Genomic DNA, 20,646 nt, shown 5'->3' on the forward strand with positions numbered 1-20,646 from the left:
ACTTCCAGACCTTCAGCCCGGAAGCAAGAGTCCCGTGAGGCCCATAGTGGGGGCAGAAGCTATGCAGGGCTAAGCGGGTGGAGCCAGCCGCTGTCACCACTTCTCTCATTCCAGCCCGGCACACACACCCCTCTCCTTCCTCCTGATGTCCCTGCCCAACCACCTTCAGGCTGGGCCCTCATGCATCACAATAAACCTCATTTCCAAAACTCCTCCGTATTTCTTGGTCATAGCTTTGAAAGTAATGTAATCAACAGTGTGGCACAGGATCCAAAATACCGTTTTCCTTCACCTAAAAGAATTTTCATTTTAGAACAAAGTGCTTTAATGACCCAGCAATTCTAGTTCTAGATCATATGTCTGACAGAAATGCATGGACGTGTTCACAAAAACACAAGGACACAATCCCTGTAGCACTCCAGACTGGAAATGGCTTGAGCCCATCAGTGTTAAGGGGATAAATAGACTGGATTATGTTCAAACAGCAGCACGGAGAATGAGCCCTTTCCAGCTGCATCAATTCACATATGAATTTATCTCAGCATGACCAGCAAAAGAAGCCACACTTCTTTCTTGGCGATTTCATTTACACAAAGCTCGAGGACAGGCAGCACTAACCTGTTACCACAGACAAGACTGTGTCTGGGGGATGGTCACTGGTCCTGGTCTGGGGGTAGGAAACGGGGGTGTTTACCCTGAAAACTTGCTATGCAGTCTAGTCACCACAGTCATGCTCAAGAGGGCTGTTCTGCTCTGCTTGGGACTGTCCCCATTTTAGTGGTCAAAGTCCTGTATCCCAGGAAACTGTGAGTCCTGGGCAAACTGGGAGGCTTGGTCACCTGCCCAGACTGTGGCCCCAATGCCAAATGACATCAAACCCCTGTCATGACCCACTTTTAGGTTTGTGCAAGCAGGAGGGGAACCCACAGGGATTGAGCCAATCCACAAGGCAGTGGGGTCTGAGCAGAGGCAGCTGACCAGGACGGCTTCTGCAGGGTCAGGTTATTTCCCAGGGCTCAGAGATCTGCATGAGCACCGGCCAGGCCCACAGCAGCTGCTTCCTGACCTCCCTGGGCACAGCCGACTGTACTCATCAGCGTCCCCTCCTGAAGGGTGCAGGCATGGGGTGAGGCAGGGAAATGTATGCTTGGCCTACAGTTTCTTCTCTACTGGGTGGGATCTGGGGAAGGCTGCAGTGAGGGGTGACCCTGGGCAAGGAAGAAGGTGGGGAAGAGAAGCCATGGTACAGGTTCAGCTGAGGAGGGAGGCCATCCTCACAGACCACAGTGAGATTAAAACTCCTGCATGTTCGAGAAGGCCTCACTGACCAGTCGCCCTGCTCCTGCCAAAGCTTTCCTAACAGTGGTTCCTAAACCCAAGGGGCAGCAGAATCATGAGAGCCTTTTCCTACCCTGAGGCTGAAGAGCCCAGAGGCCTAGGAAACTACTCTTTGAGATCCTCCTTATGTTTTCTATGGAAACATTTTCTTTTGCTTTTGACAATGTAAGTGTTTTTGAAGAGATGCTCCATATCTACATCTTTGGGGATACCATCCCATAACTGGATGTTGCCCCCAAGTTCAGAGTCTGCCTCTGCGCCTAACAGCTGCCTGCATCTTGAAGCTTCAGGACTCAATCAGTGAACCCCAAGCATCCCTAGAGCAGTGCCAGGAGCGATCTGCGATCTCTTGGAAGCATAGAACCTCAGGTCCCCCAGACCTCAGCCCAAACCTGCACTTGAGCCTAGGTGATTGCTGGATGTTAAAGGTTGCTGGCTTCTCCTCCTTTTCTCCATCACTGTTCACTTAAATGGCTTTCTACTGCCACCTGATTTTCCACATATAAATACTGCCTTGCTTTCTGTTTGCTGGCCCCACTTAAGGCTCTGCCCTCAAAAGTGCCCATTAGTCAGTGCACACAATGGAGTCAGAGATGAGGCTGATCTTAGTCCCTGCCCATGCAGATGGGGTGCTGTTCGCAGAGTACAATACAGACTCCCAGAGACATGTGCCTGGCCTCCCTCCCTCCTTCGTGAACCCACTGACAAGGGAGGGTGCTAGCTTTGTTTCCCCTCCTGACCAAAGGCCCCAGGCTGGTAGCCCTGGAGACTGGAGGCTCAGTATGGGATGCCACTCCACGTTGCTACAGAATGGGTGCAGACCGCTGACTCACTGGGAACCCAGGAGCAGGTGGGATGGCAGGGGCAGGGGCGGTAGCTGTCACCCTCTGCTCTAGGCTGGGTTCCCCATCATGACCTGTTCTGGTCCCTCCCCAAACATCACGGCATCCTGGGATCCTGCCGTGGGACTCTCAGTCTGCTCCCCGAGTGCCACAGGACTTACAGGATATAGCAGATGACCCCGATGCTCCACATGTCCGTGGCGTAGCTGATAGGTTCATAGTTGATCACTTCAGGAGCCACAAACTCTGGGGTGCCAAAGAGGACCTTCAGAGACCCTGCATTCTCTGAAACCAGGATGGAGAGGGGTCCATCAACAGCATGTCATGGGGCCAGCTCGGGGTAAGCACCTGCCCTTGTCTGTGCAAGGGTTCCAAACTGGAAGGGACACAAAGGCTCAGCCTGTGAGTACTGTCTCACGGAGCACCTCAGAGACACCTGGCCTCATTAACAAGGCTGTCAACCCACCAGTGAAACCAGCCAGCAGTACTCACCTCAAATGTCCTGAGTGGGCTGGGAGGGGAAGAAGAGGCCCTTAAGGCCCCTGCCCAAGTGAGCCTTTCGTGTGTCCATGTCCTGTGTCCCCTGTAACTTAGTTCCCCAAGGGAGGGATTGTGACTCATGCTTAATAACCTCTGATATTCATTCACTGTATTTTATGTGCCCCGCTCCCAGATTTACAAGGATTTTCCTATTTAATATACTCAATGATCCTAAGAAGTAGGTATGGTGCTCATGCTACTCCGGACAAAAGTGAGGTGCAGGGAAGTGAGGTGACCTCCCCACCTGGTTCACCAGTGGTGGTGGGGACCTGAACCCAGGCAGTCTGATCACCGAGCCAGGTTTCCCTCCACTCCACTGCTTCTCCTATTTATCTCCTAGCTTCAGGTCTCAGGAGCTGCAGGGACCATAACGGACAGGAGATGCCTGTCAGTGTGCCCCAAAGGCAGGCACAGCTGCTGGGGGTGGAAATCCTTTGGCCTAGGAGCCACATCTGGTCTTGTTTGACTCTGCAGTGCCTGTGGCAAATGTTCTAAAGCAAAGCACTTTACAGCTCTCACACCGTGGAAGCCTTGCTCCAACCTCCCCTCCCGTTACCTTCTACTCCCTGGTTCTCTGCTCCTCGGTGAACACTGCTGTTCCCACAGCACCTCCCACCAAGGGAACCTGAGCATTGTGTCCCCTGGTTTCCGACACTGCCAGCTTCCAGGCTTGTGCCTCCCTGTTTGTTTACTTTATTCATGGTCACTGTCCAGAGCAGAACCCATATACTGGCCGCTGCCCAGCCTGCCCCTTTAGCAGGTGAGAGCAGAGCAGGCACAATGCCCAGTGCCAGAGCATGATTCTGGCCTGACCATGCTGATTAACAAGCAGGTCAAGGCCTGTCAGGACCTCACTCCCTCATGGTTCTCAACCAGGGCTGGGCATCTGGGAGAAGGTTTGCAGGTTGGCATTGGCATGGCCAGCTTCTCGTTGCTCTCCACAGGATCGGAAAAGCAAGGCCAGCTCAGTCTGGCCCTGGAGCACCTTGTTAACAGGCTCTGGCTGGGAAGGAGAGAGACTGAGACATCAGAGAACTGCAGAGGCAGAGAGCCCGAAGGTGGGATGTGATGCCGACACCTGACCAAAATAGCTTCCAGGCTGGGATGTGGCCTTGGCCTCTACCCCACTGCCTCCTTTCTGCTTGGTGCACAGACAGGAGAGAGGCTCTGCAGTGTCTGAGCTGCGCCTGTGGACCTTATTCCAGCCCCAAAACTCCTCTAGCTCATGGTGGGACTTGCTAGGCAAAGTTGTTGTGAGCCTTGGTCTCCTACTGTACACACTGGGGCTCAAAAAGTCTGCCCTGCTTATGTCCTGTGAGAATCAATGAGATTCAATTTTTTTTTTAATGTGAAAGTGCTTTGGGAACCATACGTATGTAACTATAGATATGAGGAGCCACCATCACCGAAATGAGTTTTGCCACCAATGGCACCATCATTACCATCATCAAGTAAACAAGTGCCTACACAGTGCTTGCTATGTGTGGCACTGTCACTGTCCTCTTGCCGGTATTAACTTGCTTGGCCCTCCTTCCTATGAGCCTGTGAGGTGGCCACTACTGCTAGCCCATTTTATAGATGATTACTTTAGGGCTCACAGTTGCACAGTGTAAGTGGTAGGGGCTGGGTTTGAACCTGAGCAGTCTTCAGCATGTCTGACTTTGACCCCAGTACTATTTCCTGTAATAAACAATGTGTGAAACACAAACAGCCACTGTTGCCACAGTGGTGACAAGAGGAGAGATGGACGGGCCTTACCCAGCCTCCGGGCCAGACCGAAGTCGATGAGCTTGATTCTGGTGCCCGTCTTGTTGACACACATGATGTTCTCAGGCTTGAGGTCCAGGTGCACGATGCCCTGCTTGTGGATGTAGGCCACCCCCTCCGAGATCTGCCTCATGTACTGGATGCACTCCCGCTCTGTCAGCTCGAAGTCCTCGTCAATGATACGCTCAAACAGCTCACCACCTGACACGCTGTGGGGACACGAGGAGGTGGGAAGGGCACTCAGGTCAGGCCCAGGATCATGGCATCTGGCCAGGGGAGGCCAGAAGAAGGAGCACGTCAATAGCCTCCTGAACCCCAGGTTTCCATTAAGGAAGGAAGCCAGGGCTCAGGGTGGCACATGGAGTCAGGTAGTCCTCAGGCCTGGCAGTCCCACAGGCGGGCATAAATGGAGAGTTCTGGGTCCTTAGCAAAAAGGGCAATCTGGGCAGTCACATGTGACCATGGATGCTTAAGGCAACATTCTTGTACCCTAGCTGTGTCTTTTAATCACATGAAGCTTAAGTTTAAAACACTCAGTTTCTATAAGTTTCTATTGGACCTTCCATCTGAATTGCCTGGGTCTTCTCTGGTCCCTTGCCCCAGCCACGGGCTCAACTTTCTTGCTCACTGCTCACCAAGTTTAAACCATGCCCTTGGTAACTTACATGGCATCCAGATATCTGTAAACTCGGTCTGTAGGTCCAGTGGTGGGACAAGCCTGGGTGGGCTTCATTCGGGGACTGCCCCCTTCAAGGGGAGTCATAATGAAGACAGCAAGGAGCTGACTTTGAACCCATCTCTGTCTTTTATTAACTTTTATTTAACCTTTCTGAGCTCAAGTTGCAGTTGTCTTCTCTGTCCCTGCTTCATGGAGTTGCTAGGAATGCAGGGACCTTGGTGAAGTATCATGCCTGGCCAGTGCTGGTACACAGCCAGTGCTCAGCACGTGTTAATTATTGTTTGACACCCTGGGAGGCCAAGGATCTTGTCACTAGACCCTGCAGGACAGACAGGGATGTATATGAGGCGCAACACATCATAGTTTATCCATCTCTACTTCCATGCCACACTATGGGCAGGGCTGAACTGGGAAAGGTCAGTGTGCGCCAGTGGCCACGAGAGGGAGCTAGAACTGACTCTTTAGAGAAGATCTGAGAAGATCTCTGCACTACCAGCAGGTGGCGCATCTTGTCCCAAAGTCTCCCTCTGTTTCTATTGCTATCCACCAAGGCTCCAAGACAAATTTGAAGTATATTGCTAGGTCTCAGCCAATTCTTAATATCTTTGTGCCTTATTCCTTCATCCTTAAGGTGCAGATAAAAACAGCACCATCTCACACAGGTGCACGCAGTGTCACAAATGAGTTAACAGGCAGACTGCTTACAAAGGTTCACAGCATAAAGTAAGTGCATGTTAAGTATCAATTTTAAAGTTTTTTTTTTTTTTTGGTACCGGGGGTCAAACTCAGGACCTTGTGCTTGCAAGGCAGGCGTGGTACCACTGAGCTAAATCGCCAGCCCTAAAAAAGTTTTTAAGGAATCACTTGGGGGCTCTTATTGAAAATAAAGATTTCTAAGCTTCTTTCCCTGGAGATTTTGATTTGGAGATTCTTGGGAGGGATTTGAGGATCCATATTTTTAATAAGTATCCCATGTCACTCTTACAATCAGATATATTTAGGAAATACTAGGTTACTCTACTGCCACTCCTGGGTGGCCAATGGAAATTCACACCCTCAGAGAAATCAGTCCCCGTTACTTCATGTGAAATGATCTTTCCCTCCATGGGCATCCATGCATTGTGCCTGTACTTTTTGCATCAATTCAGCTTTGTTTCAGAGTTGTTTGTCCGCCTATCTGCAAAAGGCCTGGCTCATTTCCGGCCCGCATTCATATCTAGTGATATCTGACACTGACAAGGTGTCCCCAAACATTTACTTTTAAACTTAAAATACTCTAAAAAAGCAAGTAACCATTATTTTCAGTGCTCTTGGGAATGTCTGAGACAAGTGATAACATCCTAACCATGGAGATAATTTGCTGTGGCATTTCTAGAAGTAACTTGGCCAGTATTGCTTCAAATAGGTTCACTGTTCTTTCAATATATTTAATATTTTGCAAACTGTTCCTGTAATCCACCTCCTGTATGGAAGGATCATCCTAAACAAGTGGGATTAATGGTTCTATAGATTTCAAACTGCTCAGGACTCTGGTTTGATAGGCAGAAGCCACCACCCACAGACCTAGGAGTATGCCATTGGCCAAGACAGACTGAGGAAATATGTGCTTAATAAACAGGCAGTGAGCAGGTGAATGGTAAATGGAAACCTGCTATCACCAAGGCTACCTGTCCTGAAGGACTGGCTGGATCCGCAGTGCTCCAGGCCTTGGTCAGCACTACCTGGTGGCAGCCAGAAGGAAAGATGCTGTCTGGGGACTCAAGGCACAGGCCTTCTGCTCTTTATGTCACAGCAGCCAGCTAGATGTTCTCTGATAAACTTTGCTAACAGGAGCATAAGGGTGAGATCAGCCGCCAAGAACTTAGCCTAAACTTCAAGTCCTTTTTAGTGCTCAGTGTCCTACCACCCCTTGGTGTATCCCAGACACTTTCACAAGGACAAGCCCGGGCTCCAAGTGAGGGCCGGGAACGATCTCTTGTCTCAGAGCCACACTACTACATGATGGGGCTTATCCCTAAAGCTCAGAAGCCAGGAAGGCTGAAGGGATGCTTGTTTCTACTCTTCACACCTATGAGGCAGCTGAATGGAAGGCTGGGACCCTGGAATATCCATTCCACTTTCCTCTATAACTGGGCATCACCCTTCTTCTGTAGTTTCTCCATCGGACAAGGAGAATAGCAGATTTTGCTGTGGAATGTCAACCTTCCCCTCTCCCAAGGCCAGCTCTTAGAAAGGGTAGGCTGGAAGGGACATGAAAATGCTTCATGAACCGGCTCCCTTCTTCCCTGGGTGAGTTCCTATCATGGGGCAAGGTCTGTACCCCAAGTGGAGGGAACATTCTGGCATCTGTGCGTGGAAGACTTGCTCCTGTCCATGGGGGAGGAGTGGGTAGAGGGATGAAAGCCAGACCAGTTGAAACCTTCTTACATTTCTTCTGGCTTTTTCCATCCAGCTTGCCAGCTCCTGATTCCAAGCTAAGTATGGTATTCTGCCCACTGGTGTGACTGCCCAGCCTCACCCAGCCTCAGCTGCCTCCTGTCCCCTCTCACGAACTCACTCAAGGTTTAACTTCTGAAGATAAGACATTTCTCCAGATGTCCTCGCACGCCCACTCTCTGTGGACTGAGTAACCTGTTGTACTCCAAAGCTACAGCCCACAAGGATATTTTGAGGGTTGAAGAATAAGGCCACAGACATAGGTTAAATATTTCTGGAAAATGGCAAAGATGGAAAGTTTGAAGTTGATCCTAAGATACAAATGAAGATTTTCTCTGAGTCTCTGATGATTTCATAGAACTAAACAATTTTATTGACAAAGGGGAGACAAGATTAATTACTTGAATCCAAATACCTCTTTCTGCTGGTAGGATATAGGAATTAAAAATCACATCTCAATTGTAGCAGAACTTGAGGCCAAGCCTCCTGAATACTGGGAAGGATTAGTCCCATGACACTAAGTTGGATATTAAAATGCTCACAGAATACTTTTAAGTAGAAAAAAGACCAGGATACAGAAAAAGTCAATGTGTCATTGCTAAGAGCCTCCTGTTTCAGAGTAATGAGCCTTTCAAGCATTATTTCACTTAATCCCCATGGCATCTAGGAGGAGATTTTAATCACCTCTTTTATGAAAAATAAAAGTAAGGGTGGGCACAGCTGAGGAGCTCACATAAGGTCAATGACAAGTAGGAGGAAGAGCTGGGATTTGAAGAAGGTCTATCTGCTCATGCCTGTGCTCCTAACCACTCTTGCCTGTCCTGAGGAACATATTCTGGAAGAAATATGCCCAAATGGTCCGGCAGGGAGCAGACGGAAAAGACTGCTACCCACTTACAGGCTGTCTTTTGGGAAGAAGAGGGCTCCGATGCTGAAGGATTCTCTCACGGGACCAACCCCCGCTGAGGTTCAGGATGAGCAATACAAGAATGCTGCTGAAGGGAACTCCACAATAGCACTGAGGTGTTCAAATGTGCACACTCTAACCCAGCAGGCCCTCACTCTGGGAATGAATGCTACAGATACACTCAGGCATGAGTGAAAAGACATGTGTGCGATGATGCAAACAATGGTTGTTTGCAAAAGCAAAGCCTGGAAGCCGCTGACCATTTATCCAGAGCAGACGGCTTCAGTCTGCTGTGATGATCCATGGAGCTGAAGGGGTGCAGGACTGGATCACAGCAGTTTGGTGAATAATGTGAAGTGCAAAGGCAGGAACATAAGAATCTATGTCATATATACTTGTATTTCCATGGAGAGATTTTTGGTAGAACAAGGCAAACAACACTGTTTACCTCTGGTGGTGGTGTGGGCTAGGAACAGGGTAGATGGGGCAGAAACGGGCAGGAAAAGACTTTTTTCACTGTGTATTTTCTAAGAAATTTTGATGTGATTGTATATATTAAAGAAATTCAGATTAAAAAAAGGAAACTTGTAAAAACTGCAGGTGCTGTGGAAGACACATGGCTTACTGATGCCAGTGTGTGCCTGAATATGTGTGTATAGGTGTGTGTGTGTGTGTGTGCGTGCGTGCATGATAGAAGAGGTAGAGGTGCAGGATCAGAGGAAACAATGGATTCTGGGAAGGACCTGGCTGGAGTCATCTGATCTATCCCCTTGCCTTTCACACCCCAGCAGAGAAACTGCTACTCTGGTCAGTCAGAACCCAAAGGACACACATCAGGGAGGAACGGGGAAACGGGGACTCACACACACACAGAGGAAGGACCTGACCTGCGCGTGGGTTCCATCCCAGGTTTCTGAGCCCCCAGGCCTGGGACTTCTCTTGCAGGGAAGTTAGGAAGCTGCTATCTTTTCCCTTCCTCCTCAAGCCACCTTTAGGTGAGAATGCCCTGCATGACACCAAGGAACACAGGGCTAGCTCCAGCCCTTTCAGGGGAGATGAGAGGGAAAGGATGCAGGGGTGCCCACATATCTTCTAGTTAGGGAATCAAGCACAGGGCTGGTGAGCATCTCCACGTCACACCCTGTTCGCAACACTTTCCGTCTTGGGCAGAAGTAGCTGGGATAGGACAGCAGGAGGAACACGGGCAGGGGCTCCCGGCCCCTCAGTGCCACTCACATCTCCAGCACCATCACGATGTTGGCCTTCTCCTCGAAGGCGTCCACACACTGGACCAGCTTGGGATGGTGAAGGCAGTTCATGATGCTAATCTCCTCCCGGATATTCTCTTTCTCTTTTGCTGAATATGCCTTGAAGAATTTCCCTGCCCAGATTTTTCCAGTTTTCTTTTCTACAAGTCGAAAAACTTGTCCAAATTTCCCACTGCACATGAAAGGGGGAGGAGAGAAAAAGCCAAATTTAGAGAAGCTTTCTACTAAATCTGGGGTGGCAAACTATGGCCCAGGGAACACATCTGACCTGCCTCTTTTTATAGTTAAGGTCTGCCTGGAACACAGCCATACCTGTTTATGTGTCATCCATGGTGGCTTTGGTGCTACAATGGACACAAAGCCTAAAATATCAGCTGTGTGGCTCTTTATGGAAAAGGTTTACCAGCTCCTGCACTAGACCAGTGAGCACATTTCCATTCAGTCCTGGCTGGTGGCCTTCCCTGCCCTTCGCTGCAGGTGCCCATGAAGGGAGACTGAGGCTGGTCTTCCTGAATACAGATTCACTGAGTGGTGCCCTGCCTTCCACCCTACCCCAGCACTGGTCCCCAGGTGACAGCCCAGGGTCCCTTCCTAGAGCTGCTGACGGGTTTGCACCACTCGAAATAAAGGCTGTGCCTAACTCCTTTTCTCTTCTCGTTCTTACACTCCTCCAAGGAGAGACCTGGTGTGTGTATGGGAGTGGCAGCCTGTTGGGGTCTGAGCCCACTGGCACCCTGCTGGCCCCAGGAAGAAGGCAGAGTAAAGGGTGAGGGCTGAGTTCATCCAGGGAGTCATGAGGGCTGTGTATGTGCATCGCTAGACACAGGTGCTGGTCACTCCTGACCACTTCCATGGACCCAGTGGAAGAGATCAGGCAATCTGATTCAGTTTTGGTGTTGTGAGTGGAGGCACAGAAAAGGGAGGCCTTGCTGCCAGGCCGGGCCCTGCACAGAGCCCAGGGTAAATGACACCTTCCTGATCACCACAAGAACCCCAGCCCAGCGGGGAGGCTGAGCCCAGGAAAGGTCAGGAAGAAGCACCAGCTTTAACTGTGAGACCCCTTCCACTTACGATCCTAATCGCTCCTCGATGTTGTACAGGTCAGATACTTTTTGTTCAGTGTTGACGGTCACTGTCCGATAGTCCACTTCAGGCTCCTTCTCATCTGTAGGGCACATGTCAGGGTCAACGTGAGCCATGTGACCCCCTTGCTCAGCCCCGTTCACCCAGAGAGCCTGACCCGAGGACAGGTGGCCGGCACTCACCATCATCTGACACCTCCACTTCATCCTTCGGCTCTAGGGAAGACAGACAGGGGCAGAGAAGACATAGAGATCAGTACTCGAGGCCCACTGAGAGCAAGGCATGTTGGGCCTTGCTGGGCTCCAGGCTGGCAGCCTACAGCTCTGTATCCCCTGGGTTTGGTCAGGGCCAGGTGCTGCCTGGCAGGTCCTGGCCCCTCCCCTCAGCCAGCCCACTCTTCTGCCAGATCTCACCTCCAACCCTCTCACTCCTAACCCTGCAGCCCCCATGTCTCCCAGTGCCTCTGGACTTACACAAGCTACACAGAACTGTCACAGGCCCTTTCTGCCCTGGTTTGGAGCATGGTGACTTAAAATGCTTCCAGTGTAAATCCATTTATCCATTTGTTGAACTTTTTTTTTTTTACTGGAATCCCGGCAGTTTACCTAGCATAACTGCCAGTTATATAGGCAAACCAATCAAAAACATATGCTAGGCATGGTTTCTCCTTCCTTCTTGAAGTTTATAATTTAGCTGGAGAGGAAGAAACATGTGCTGCGTACTTGAAGTATCAATCACAAAGTGTCACATGCGAGTCTCTCTCATCACAGCACAGATGGGATGCATGCAGAGGCAATGACAGAACCAGAGTAGTTGCTCCTAAAAGGGGCCGCACCTGGGTTGTGCCTTAAAGGCAACAAGAATACAGGGAGGGGTCACACGAATGAGTGACGTCACACAAATGAGGCCAACTAGTGTCCACTGAGGCAGGCCAAGGGGGACACAGTGACCCACGCCAGTGCTCTCACGGATATACTGGGGGTGAAGGGCGGACATGGGGGCGGCCAGTGTCCCTGGGACACATCCCCTCAAAAGTGCCTGGCTTTTCTCTGCCTTGCTGGACATCTACCTGTCAACAGGAGGGCTTTGGAGGCTTCCTGACCTTGGCAGAGTGCTTTCCCTTTCCAGCCTCCATCCCCTCATCTGTACCCGGCCATTGCCCTAGCTGTGTTCTGGCTGGTAGTTGGACGAGGGAGATTTCCGGCAAGACAGAGCAAGGATGTGACAGAAATGAGAGGAGTGGATGTTTGAAGTGTGGGCGTGGGGGGGATGGTATGCCAATGTGTGAGTCCCCGTGGGATGGTATAGGAGTGTGTGAGGGATGGCACGGGAGTGAATGCGAGCATGGGGCTGTGTGTATGTGTGGGGGGACAGTGTAGGTGTACGGATGTGTGAGTGTGTGCATGACTGTGTGTGTATGTGTGGGAGTGTGTGTACTGGTGTGTGGGACAGTACAGAAGCGTGTGAGTGTATGTGTGAGTGGGCGGGGAACGTGAGAATGTGTGAGTGTTGGGGACAGTACAGGAGTTTGCAAGTGTGTACTGTGTGTGTGGGAGTGTGTGTGACCCTGTGATAGCAGAGGCAGGATAATGTGTGGTGTGCATGTATGCATGTGAATGTGTGAGCCTGAGTGTGAGGCTGTGCTCTGTGGAGGCCCCTACAGAGCAAGGCTGGGAAGGGAGGTGGCTCGTGTGAGGGTCCTGGGGCAGATGGGCAGAGGGCTGGTCAGGCGCTCAGCGAGGGGGCCTTGTGCTGGTGAGCTCAGTGCTGCGGTGCTCTGCGAGGCTACGCCTGCGATGGAAGAGCGAGCCAGGGAGGACGAGCAGCTGGACCCGTGGACAGCAGGCCCCTGGCAACCTGGGGCAGAAAGGTGAGGGTCCTGAAACCTAAGAGAAGGGGCTGAAGCTAGGTTGTGGCTTAAAGGCAACAAGAATACAGGGAGGGGTCACAGGAATGAGTGACACAATCCCGTCCAGGGCAGAGGCTCTTGCTGAACAGGAGGTCTGAGAGAGTTTATGAGCGTGAAACCAGGAGCGAGAGAAGCTGTGATCTGTTTGGAGTTCTTAAAAGGCTGCTGACAAAGTTTAATTTTAAGAAACTAAATATGAGAGGACTGGGAAGAATAACACAGAAAAGAAACTGCCACGGAAGAATGCAGGAGTCTGGTTGGGAATGTTAGGCTGAGGGCTAACTGCTCAGCCTTTCCTAATCCACAGGCCGGGAGGTGAGTGGCACTGTCACATTCATCAGCGACAAGGATGACCCGAGAGCCAGGTGCCGGGGAGTGTTTGGGAGACTGAATTGCTCTGCACTGTGGGTGACAGGCCTGGCAAGAGGAGCCCAGTTCCTCAACCTCCTGCTCTGGCCAACAGAGCACTGCCACAGGGAAGTGCCACTGGCAACAGGTATGGCTGGGCATCCATTTCCAGGACTGGGTGCTGGCTGTTAGAAGGTAGGGATATCTGGAAGCTGCGGAGGGAAGGGCTGCCATGCTAAGACAATCAGAACAGGCTTGATCTTTCCAGAGGGAACGGAAGTCTAAAGCAAACATCATTTGAAAGGAAATCACAAACCAGATGTGGTGGTGCACACCTGTAATCCCAATCCTCTGGGAAGCTGAGGCAGGAAGGCTGCAAGTTCCAGCCCAGCTTGGGCAACTTACTAAGACGCTGTCTCAAAAAAAAAAGTGGGGGCTGATGATGGAGCTCAGTGAGAATGCCCTGGGTTCAATTCCCAGTACTGGAAAACAAGTAAGTTCATTTTTTAAAAAAGGAAATCACACAACTGCCAAGAGTAAAGCCAGGTGTAGAGATTCCTCATCAACTCATAAATGTTATCACTTGAGGGAGCTCCTCCTGTGGGAGGAAGGGTATAGGCCCATGGAACCCATGTCAGGAGTGACCACAAGAACAATAATAGGTTCCATGGATCTTCAGATTAGTTCAACAGTGATATTTCGGACAGTTTTCAGGGGGCAAGAGATTCAAGTCAACTGTTCATTGAACACCTCATGGATGCCAGTCCCTGGCCAAAGTCTTTGAGACAAAACATCATTGTTTCCTGATTTCAGGGAGGCCCAGTAGTCCTGATCTGTGGTTCTGGTCTACCGAGCACCTTGATTTTCTTGTTCCCTCACACATTTTTCTTGAGGGGGAAGAAGACTGGAGTCTTCTGAGCAGCAGGGTAAAAGATGGGGAAGACAGGTTCTCTTGGGCTGCTGTCCTCCATGGGAACAGTTTAACTTTGCTCACGAAGAAAGGCCCAGTGCTGCGAGCCACGTGGGTCCTTCCATTGGCCTGGCCTGCCACCAGGGCTTTTCCAAGCTGGCTTTGGAGAGGACCTTGGTTCCAGAGCTCGCCTCTCTTACCCCACCCTGACTTGTTAGACAGCCATACAAATGGCCTCCTGGCCTCCTGCGCCATGCCTGCTCTCACCTCCTACCTCTTGTATCCAAACCCCTGTTCTTAGGGACTCAAGGCCCTCTTTTCACCTCACTCTTCCCTGAAGCTTTCCTCTGAGGAGCTGGGATCAAGTCCCTAAGCCGCTGAGTCCCATCTCCCTTCTTCTTGCCCTGCATCCCTTCTATTTAGAGCTGGGTGGGTAGGAGGGGCGTAGGGGAGAGACTACAGTGCAGTGAGCCAAGCTCGAGGAACATAAAGGGCTGTAGCAATGACAAAAATGTGCACTTGGTTTTCATCTTTCCAATACAGAAGGAGCTAGAATTGCAGAAGAAAGGACTTTGGCTAAACATTTTTTTTTTTTTTAAAAAGCAAATCAAAACTATTTAGAATGAGCTACGAGATCCAAAAGCTAAGTTGAAGAGCTATTTTGGCTATTTTGCAGAAGTTTCTGAGATATTTCTGCAAACAGAGGGCACTGTCTATGCCGGAGTGGGTTAGGGAGAGAACAGCTGAGGGCTGAACCCACACACAACATAGGCATCATCAGTCCCCCTGGACAGGGCACTGTCCCTTTCTGCAGCCAAGGACTGCTGCACACTCGGTGAGCACTAGAGGGCATCCCGACCCTGGACACAGCCTCTGGGAGCCAGGACTGGGGCAGCCTGAGGGCGCAGCTCTCCCTGCCTGGGGGCAAGGAGCCCGGACTGGGGAGGAAGCCTCGTGCATAGGATAAATCAGGGTTAGGAGCAAGGGCAGTGGACTTAACAGTCAGAGCCAGATTAGATGGAAGTGGAGGTCAAGATTGGGCTGGGATGGCAGAGCGGGTCAGGGTGACTTGAGAAGACTGGAGCCATGAGGTTAGGGGTTCTGGTCGGAGGGTGGCTCTGGCATGGGGAACCCACTCTGTCTTGCACTTATCCCCAGGACACAGAGCAGCGCCTGGAGCTCAGGAGGGGGCGCATGATGCATAGGGCCAATGAAGCGGCGACAGCCGGGTATGTATAGACAGGGATGGGACCGGGAGGTCAGGGTGACAGTAGAAAACTCACACTCCCAAGGCAGGGGGCAGGAGGGGTGGCGAAGTCAGAAACATTAGCTGGGATCGGTGGAGCCAGGGTTCACTGGCACTGCTTTTGTTGTCACCCCCTCCCCCAGCTCTCTGTGACCTTGCGTGACCTCCTACTCAATCCCATTTTTCTGCCTGCCTGCCTGCCTGCCAACACACACACACACACACACACACACACACACACACACACACTTCTCTGAGAGCCATTTCCCTTTTAATAAGAGTGATGACTCCCCTGGTTATAACTCACAAACATCTAAGCAGTCCATCCCTCCCCCTACTTTAGGCTCCTGCCTGCCAACTGCTCTCCCCTCATCCTCCAGCTCAGGCCTGATCCAGCAGGGCCTGGGGTGGGGAGCAGCTTCCTGTCTTGAAGCTCTGGGTGGCCTGGACCCCTCTGTGGATTTTAGGAGATTTCAACATTTCCCAGTGTCTGCTCCCAGTGGGAGGGCCAGTCGGGTGGGCTCTGAGGGCGGCTTTGCAGTAGAGTTTAAGGGTAAGGCCACCTGCCCACCAGACAACCATTCCTGCACCCCATGGGCTCTCCCCACAGTCTGGGAGCTGCTGTTTGGGCCTCATGGGAGCCACTCCTTGCAGCTGCTGTAGGCTCTGCTCCTGCACCTGGATTGGTCAGGGATTCTAGGGTTCAGGTTTCCACCACAGCAAGGACCTCGATGACTTTTTTCCCAGCCAATGAAGGTTTCTCACTGTAGTAGGACCCCTTCCCTTGTCACTTTTCCAAGTAATATCCCAAAACATATGTACTGGAACTTGGTGCCCTTCCTGCTCCAATGCTGGCCACTGCAGAAAATGTGGTGTGTGTGTGTGTGTGGGGAGGATGTGTAAGAGAGCAGCGGATGCTGGTTGCTACTCAGTTTCTTACAAGAGACATTTGAAAGTCAAGTTTTAGGGCTGGGGTGTCACTCAGTGGTAGAACACTTGCCTAGAATGTATGAGGCTTTAGGTTTTACCTCTAGTGCCTCAAAAACAGTTAAAGTTTTTGATAACTGTTTTATATCTAATTTTTAAAACTCAAGAGGGTTACTGATTTGGACATTACACACTCATGATGCTTCTAGTTCATGGTCCTTCCAGGCTGGCTCCCTCTCCATCTCCTCTGATACCTGCAGTCTTCCACAATCACCCTCCCTACCTTTAAGCTCTCTCCCTCTGAGAGCACTGGTCCCTGTGTCCCTCCACCTTCTTCCCGGTCCACAACCCTTTCTCTACCTTCAGTTCTAAGCATCTTTTTCCTGTTCTTTACATGAAACTCCTTGTGATAACACCCTACATTCCTGGTCTCTTTTTTTCCATTTATTCCTTAACCAAGGCAACCATGTTTCTGTCCTGTGGAAACTCTATGGACTTTGATCTGAAAGATCATTACCAACCAAAGGGCTAAATCCAAAGATCCTTGTGCATCCTCATCTCTCTATCTCTAGCCCTTGCTGCAGTTCACCAAGCCTCCCTTACCTCTTGCTCCCTCCCACTTCTACCATGGTTGCCAGCCCCCAGTGGTCCTATCTTTTGGTCCCACAGGCTCCTGAATTATGGCATCGGCATTGCCTTTCTGTACCACCTTCTGGGTGACCTCAGTGACACTCATGGCTTCCTCTATCAATCAGTGAAAACTCCCAGACTGCAGCACTACCTAAAACTCTCCCCCCGAGCTCCGGATTCAACAGTCTGAAGATACTTCCCCTTGAATGTCCCTCAGCCACCTCAACTCAACTGGTCTGAAGTCAGAGCCCTGAATCCTCCCAGACTCCTTGTTAAGGTAACCTTCAAGTCACTCGAGTCAGGAATCAGGAGGCAGCCCGACTGACTCTTCCCTCAGTCTGACCAAAGAGCACAGGCTGCATGACAGACTGCTCTGAGTCAAGCTTCTACTCATTCTACACACACTCTGTGACCCCAGAGAAGTAGCTGCAGGCCTCTAAACCTCACTTCCCCCATCTGTAAGATGGGAGTAATAACAGTTTCTACCTCACTGGGTTATTATAACTGAATAAAATGATGCATGTAAAGTGAGTGACATTTGTTAGCATGCAGCAGTTACTCAGTGTACATTAACTATGACTCTTAATAAACCTCTAACTAAGCTGGATACTGTGGCAGATGCAGGTAATCCCAGCACTCTGGGAGGCTCAGACAGAAGAACTGCCATGTTCGAGTCCAGCCTGAGCAACTTGGTAACTTAGTGAGACCCTGTCTCATAATAAAAAGTAGAAAGAGCTGGGGATGTAGCTCAGTGCAAAGGCCTTGGGTTTGATCTCCAGTACCTCAGAAACCAAACCAAACTGAACTAACTGAATTGAACCAAACCAAACCAAACCAAGCCAAACAAAACTGAAAACCAAAACCCTCTAAGTGGCTGTTGAATTTGTGTTTGGTTACCTAATCAGTGACTGGGAGTTATCTTAGACTCTTCCAATTTTTTCAATCAATTCTCTATTTCAAAAGTCATCAAGAATGGTCCATCCTACATCCGGGGGTTTAGTTCACCCTCTTCTCTTCCCTCTCGTGGACACAGAGGCTCCTCTGGTACTTGGCTGACTCCTATCTCAGCTCTCAGTTTCGTCCTCCACTCCAGGGCTTCTGAAACCTTCATGTGGGTACGAATCTTCTCAGGGGCAGATCACGTCAAATGAAGATTTTGAAGACCTGGGGCTGAGAGTCTACAAACAAACTCCCAGGACACCAGGGCTGATGTCCACAGCCTGGCTTTGAATAGCAAAGCTCTACTATTTTCCTAGTACCCTTTTAAAAGACAGATCTACTCTTCTCGGTCCACTGTCTGAAAAGTCTTTACTGAACTTTACAACTTGACCCAAACTGCTGGTTTTGTCTCACTTCCTCCTGTTCTGTCACATGTAACAAATGCCCAGGCTACACGTTTCTCAAAGTGCCACCCCATGCCATCACTTCCTGCTTTTCCTCATGCTGATGTCCTCCACAGGAAATGCCTTTCCTTCCCTCCCCCAATTTCTCAGAATCCCAGCCCCTTTCTACGACACTGGTTATATGTCACCTTCTCTGGGAAGCCTCCCAGTCTCCATGCCAAACTTCTGTCATGTCCCTGCATTCTTTGTGACACTATAGTAAGACGTACCCCAACTCATTACAGTGTGTGCACATCTGTCTCCCAGATTTAAGCTCCATGTCTTTTTCTCTGTCTCCCAAGTCCTGACACCAAGAGCAGACACTCAAATGACAGTGCAAGAGAAGGAGGGGTGAGGTGAGGAGTCAAACAGGAACTTGTTTACCCAAGCTCCTCCTTCCCAGAACTGTTCTCTTGATTAACACACCATCATCCCCTAGTGGCAGTGCACCAAAATTGCTGGCTCAGTTTTTTGAATTTGTTTTGTGGTGCTGGGGATGGTGCTCAGGGCCTCATGCATGCTAGGCAAGCATTCTACCACTGAACTACACCTTCAGCCCACTGGTTCAGTGTTTTTTGGAAGGTTTTGTGTACTTTTAAAAAAGTACAAATCAGTGTCAGAACCTTAGAAATTAAGATCACCAAAGGCCCCACTAGTTACCGCTGATGCCTTGCCAGTTCCTCAGCAACCCTCTCGGTCTGATCTGTACACACACAAGCCTGTTCATATTCCTGCATCTCAAATCGGTGAAAATGTGGGGCTGCTTACCTTCAGGTTTCTCTCCCACTGAGGTGAGCTCAGACTCCTGGCTTGGCTCGCTTGTGCCATAGACATTGATTGCTCGAACACGGAATTTATACTCCCGGTCAGGCAGCAGGTCCTGGATGTTAAAAGAGGTGCTGCGGCATGTGGCTAGTTCCTTCCACATCTTGTCTACTGAGTTCCAGATCTCAACGCTGTAGGACTGTACGGCACTGCCACCATCATAGGAAGAGCCATACCAGGACAGGATCAGTGAGGCGCTCCGGATATCAGAAGCGCAAGGTGTGCCAGCTGGGGGGTCTGGCTTGTCTGGGGATGGAGAAACACAACATCACTCAAATGCCCTGAACTGTAGGGAAAGGATGTTCTTTTTTCCCCTTTAATGTTGGGGTTGAGTCCTAGCTCTCATGGTTACTAGGCAATGCTCTCCTACTGAGCTACATCCCAGGCCAAGAATGCTCTTGGATTAGCTGTGTTGTGGAGAGAAACCGGCTCTCGAATTCAAGTGAAGGTCCCTATTCCCAGCTCTCATCCCTCACCCACACATTGCAGGTGTTGTTACACAAACCTATCAGTGCAGAAAATCCCACACATACCTACTTGCTCAGAAGAGACTTTCTTTGGCTAGTTTTCCAGTTCACAAGTCATGATTTCCTGTACTTTGCCAAACTCATAAACATATTTTTCAGGGTAAACAGATCTAGGAGGCTGGTCAGGAGGTACACACTATTTCCCATAAAAATGTTTTGAGAGACTTTAGAGTGTGTATGTGTGCGTGCGCATGCGTCCTTCAGGCCCACAGCTCCAATGACCTATGACACAACCAAGGCATCTGGAAATGGGGAAATGCCTGCCCTATCGAGGGGTGGAGAGCACAGCTATTGAGTTCTGAAGACAGATACATGGATCTGTGCCTACTCAGTGGCTGTTAACTGCTCTGTGCCTCAGTTGCCTTGTTTGGGCAATGTGGATAATAGTAGCACTTGGGTCACAAGGTTGTTGTAAAAAGCTCTTAGAAAGTGCCAGAATTGACTATCATAGTTATTTTAGGAGTTTATTTCTAACTTTATACAACACAAACATTTACTTCTACCCTCCCTCTTTGTTGTTGTTTTGATTTTTGGTGCTGGGGACTGAGCTGCATCTCCAGCCTACCCTACCTCTTTTATCCTCACGGGACAGGTATAAGGTGGAATTTCAAAAGTAAACCACAATGAGGAGTCATGCCCACCCCAACTAAGGGACAGAAAACGAGCCAAGCACAGGAATGAGAAGTCACCCTTTGGCTGGCTTCCTCCCCATGGAGATGACCCAGGCTCAGAACTAGCATGCTGCCAACTTCTGGTCAAACCATGGTAGTCACCACTTTAATGAGGCTCTTGAGTTTGCTGTTTTTTGTTAGTTGTTTATCTGAACAAAACCCCTATGTTTTCAGAATTAGTTTCTGTGGATAGTTAGTTACAGATAGCTACAGTCAATCCTTCATCAACCGCAACACAGTTTGAGTCCATGGAGCTGTACAGACTTGCGTTAAAATCATGCTATGTGGACTTATAAATGTGTGAACTCTAGTGGACTTGAGACCAATTTGTTCTTTTGTCTTTCTCATTTTGAAAATGGTGCCAATATGTATCTAACTCTTAGTGGTTTTGAAAGTATTAAGCAAGCAAGC

General features: G+C 50.0%; 1 protein-coding gene across 7 annotated transcripts in view; it reads right to left on the reverse strand.

Moving 5' to 3' along the window:
* Mylk (myosin light chain kinase) overlaps positions 1 to 20,646 on the reverse strand; it is a 251,216-nt gene that overhangs the window by 18,983 nt on the left and 211,587 nt on the right. For all 7 annotated transcript variants that reach the window (XM_004873623.4, XM_087216248.1, XM_004873625.4 and 4 more), the window contains 6 exons: positions 18,981 to 19,283; positions 11,043 to 11,075; positions 10,849 to 10,942; positions 9,746 to 9,949; positions 4,479 to 4,696; positions 2,342 to 2,465 (listed from right to left, as the gene is read on the reverse strand). In XM_004873623.4, coding sequence (XP_004873680.2) covers positions 2,342 to 2,465; positions 4,479 to 4,696; positions 9,746 to 9,949; positions 10,849 to 10,942; positions 11,043 to 11,075; positions 18,981 to 19,283 — 976 coding nt within the window. The remainder of the gene's footprint in view (positions 1 to 2,341; positions 2,466 to 4,478; positions 4,697 to 9,745; positions 9,950 to 10,848; positions 10,943 to 11,042; positions 11,076 to 18,980; positions 19,284 to 20,646) is intronic.

This window comes from Heterocephalus glaber, unplaced genomic scaffold (assembly GCF_053883595.1).
Source record: "Heterocephalus glaber isolate CG9 unplaced genomic scaffold, H.glaber_assembly_v1.0 deba00000122, whole genome shotgun sequence".
NCBI lineage: Eukaryota > Metazoa > Chordata > Mammalia > Rodentia > Bathyergidae > Heterocephalus > Heterocephalus glaber.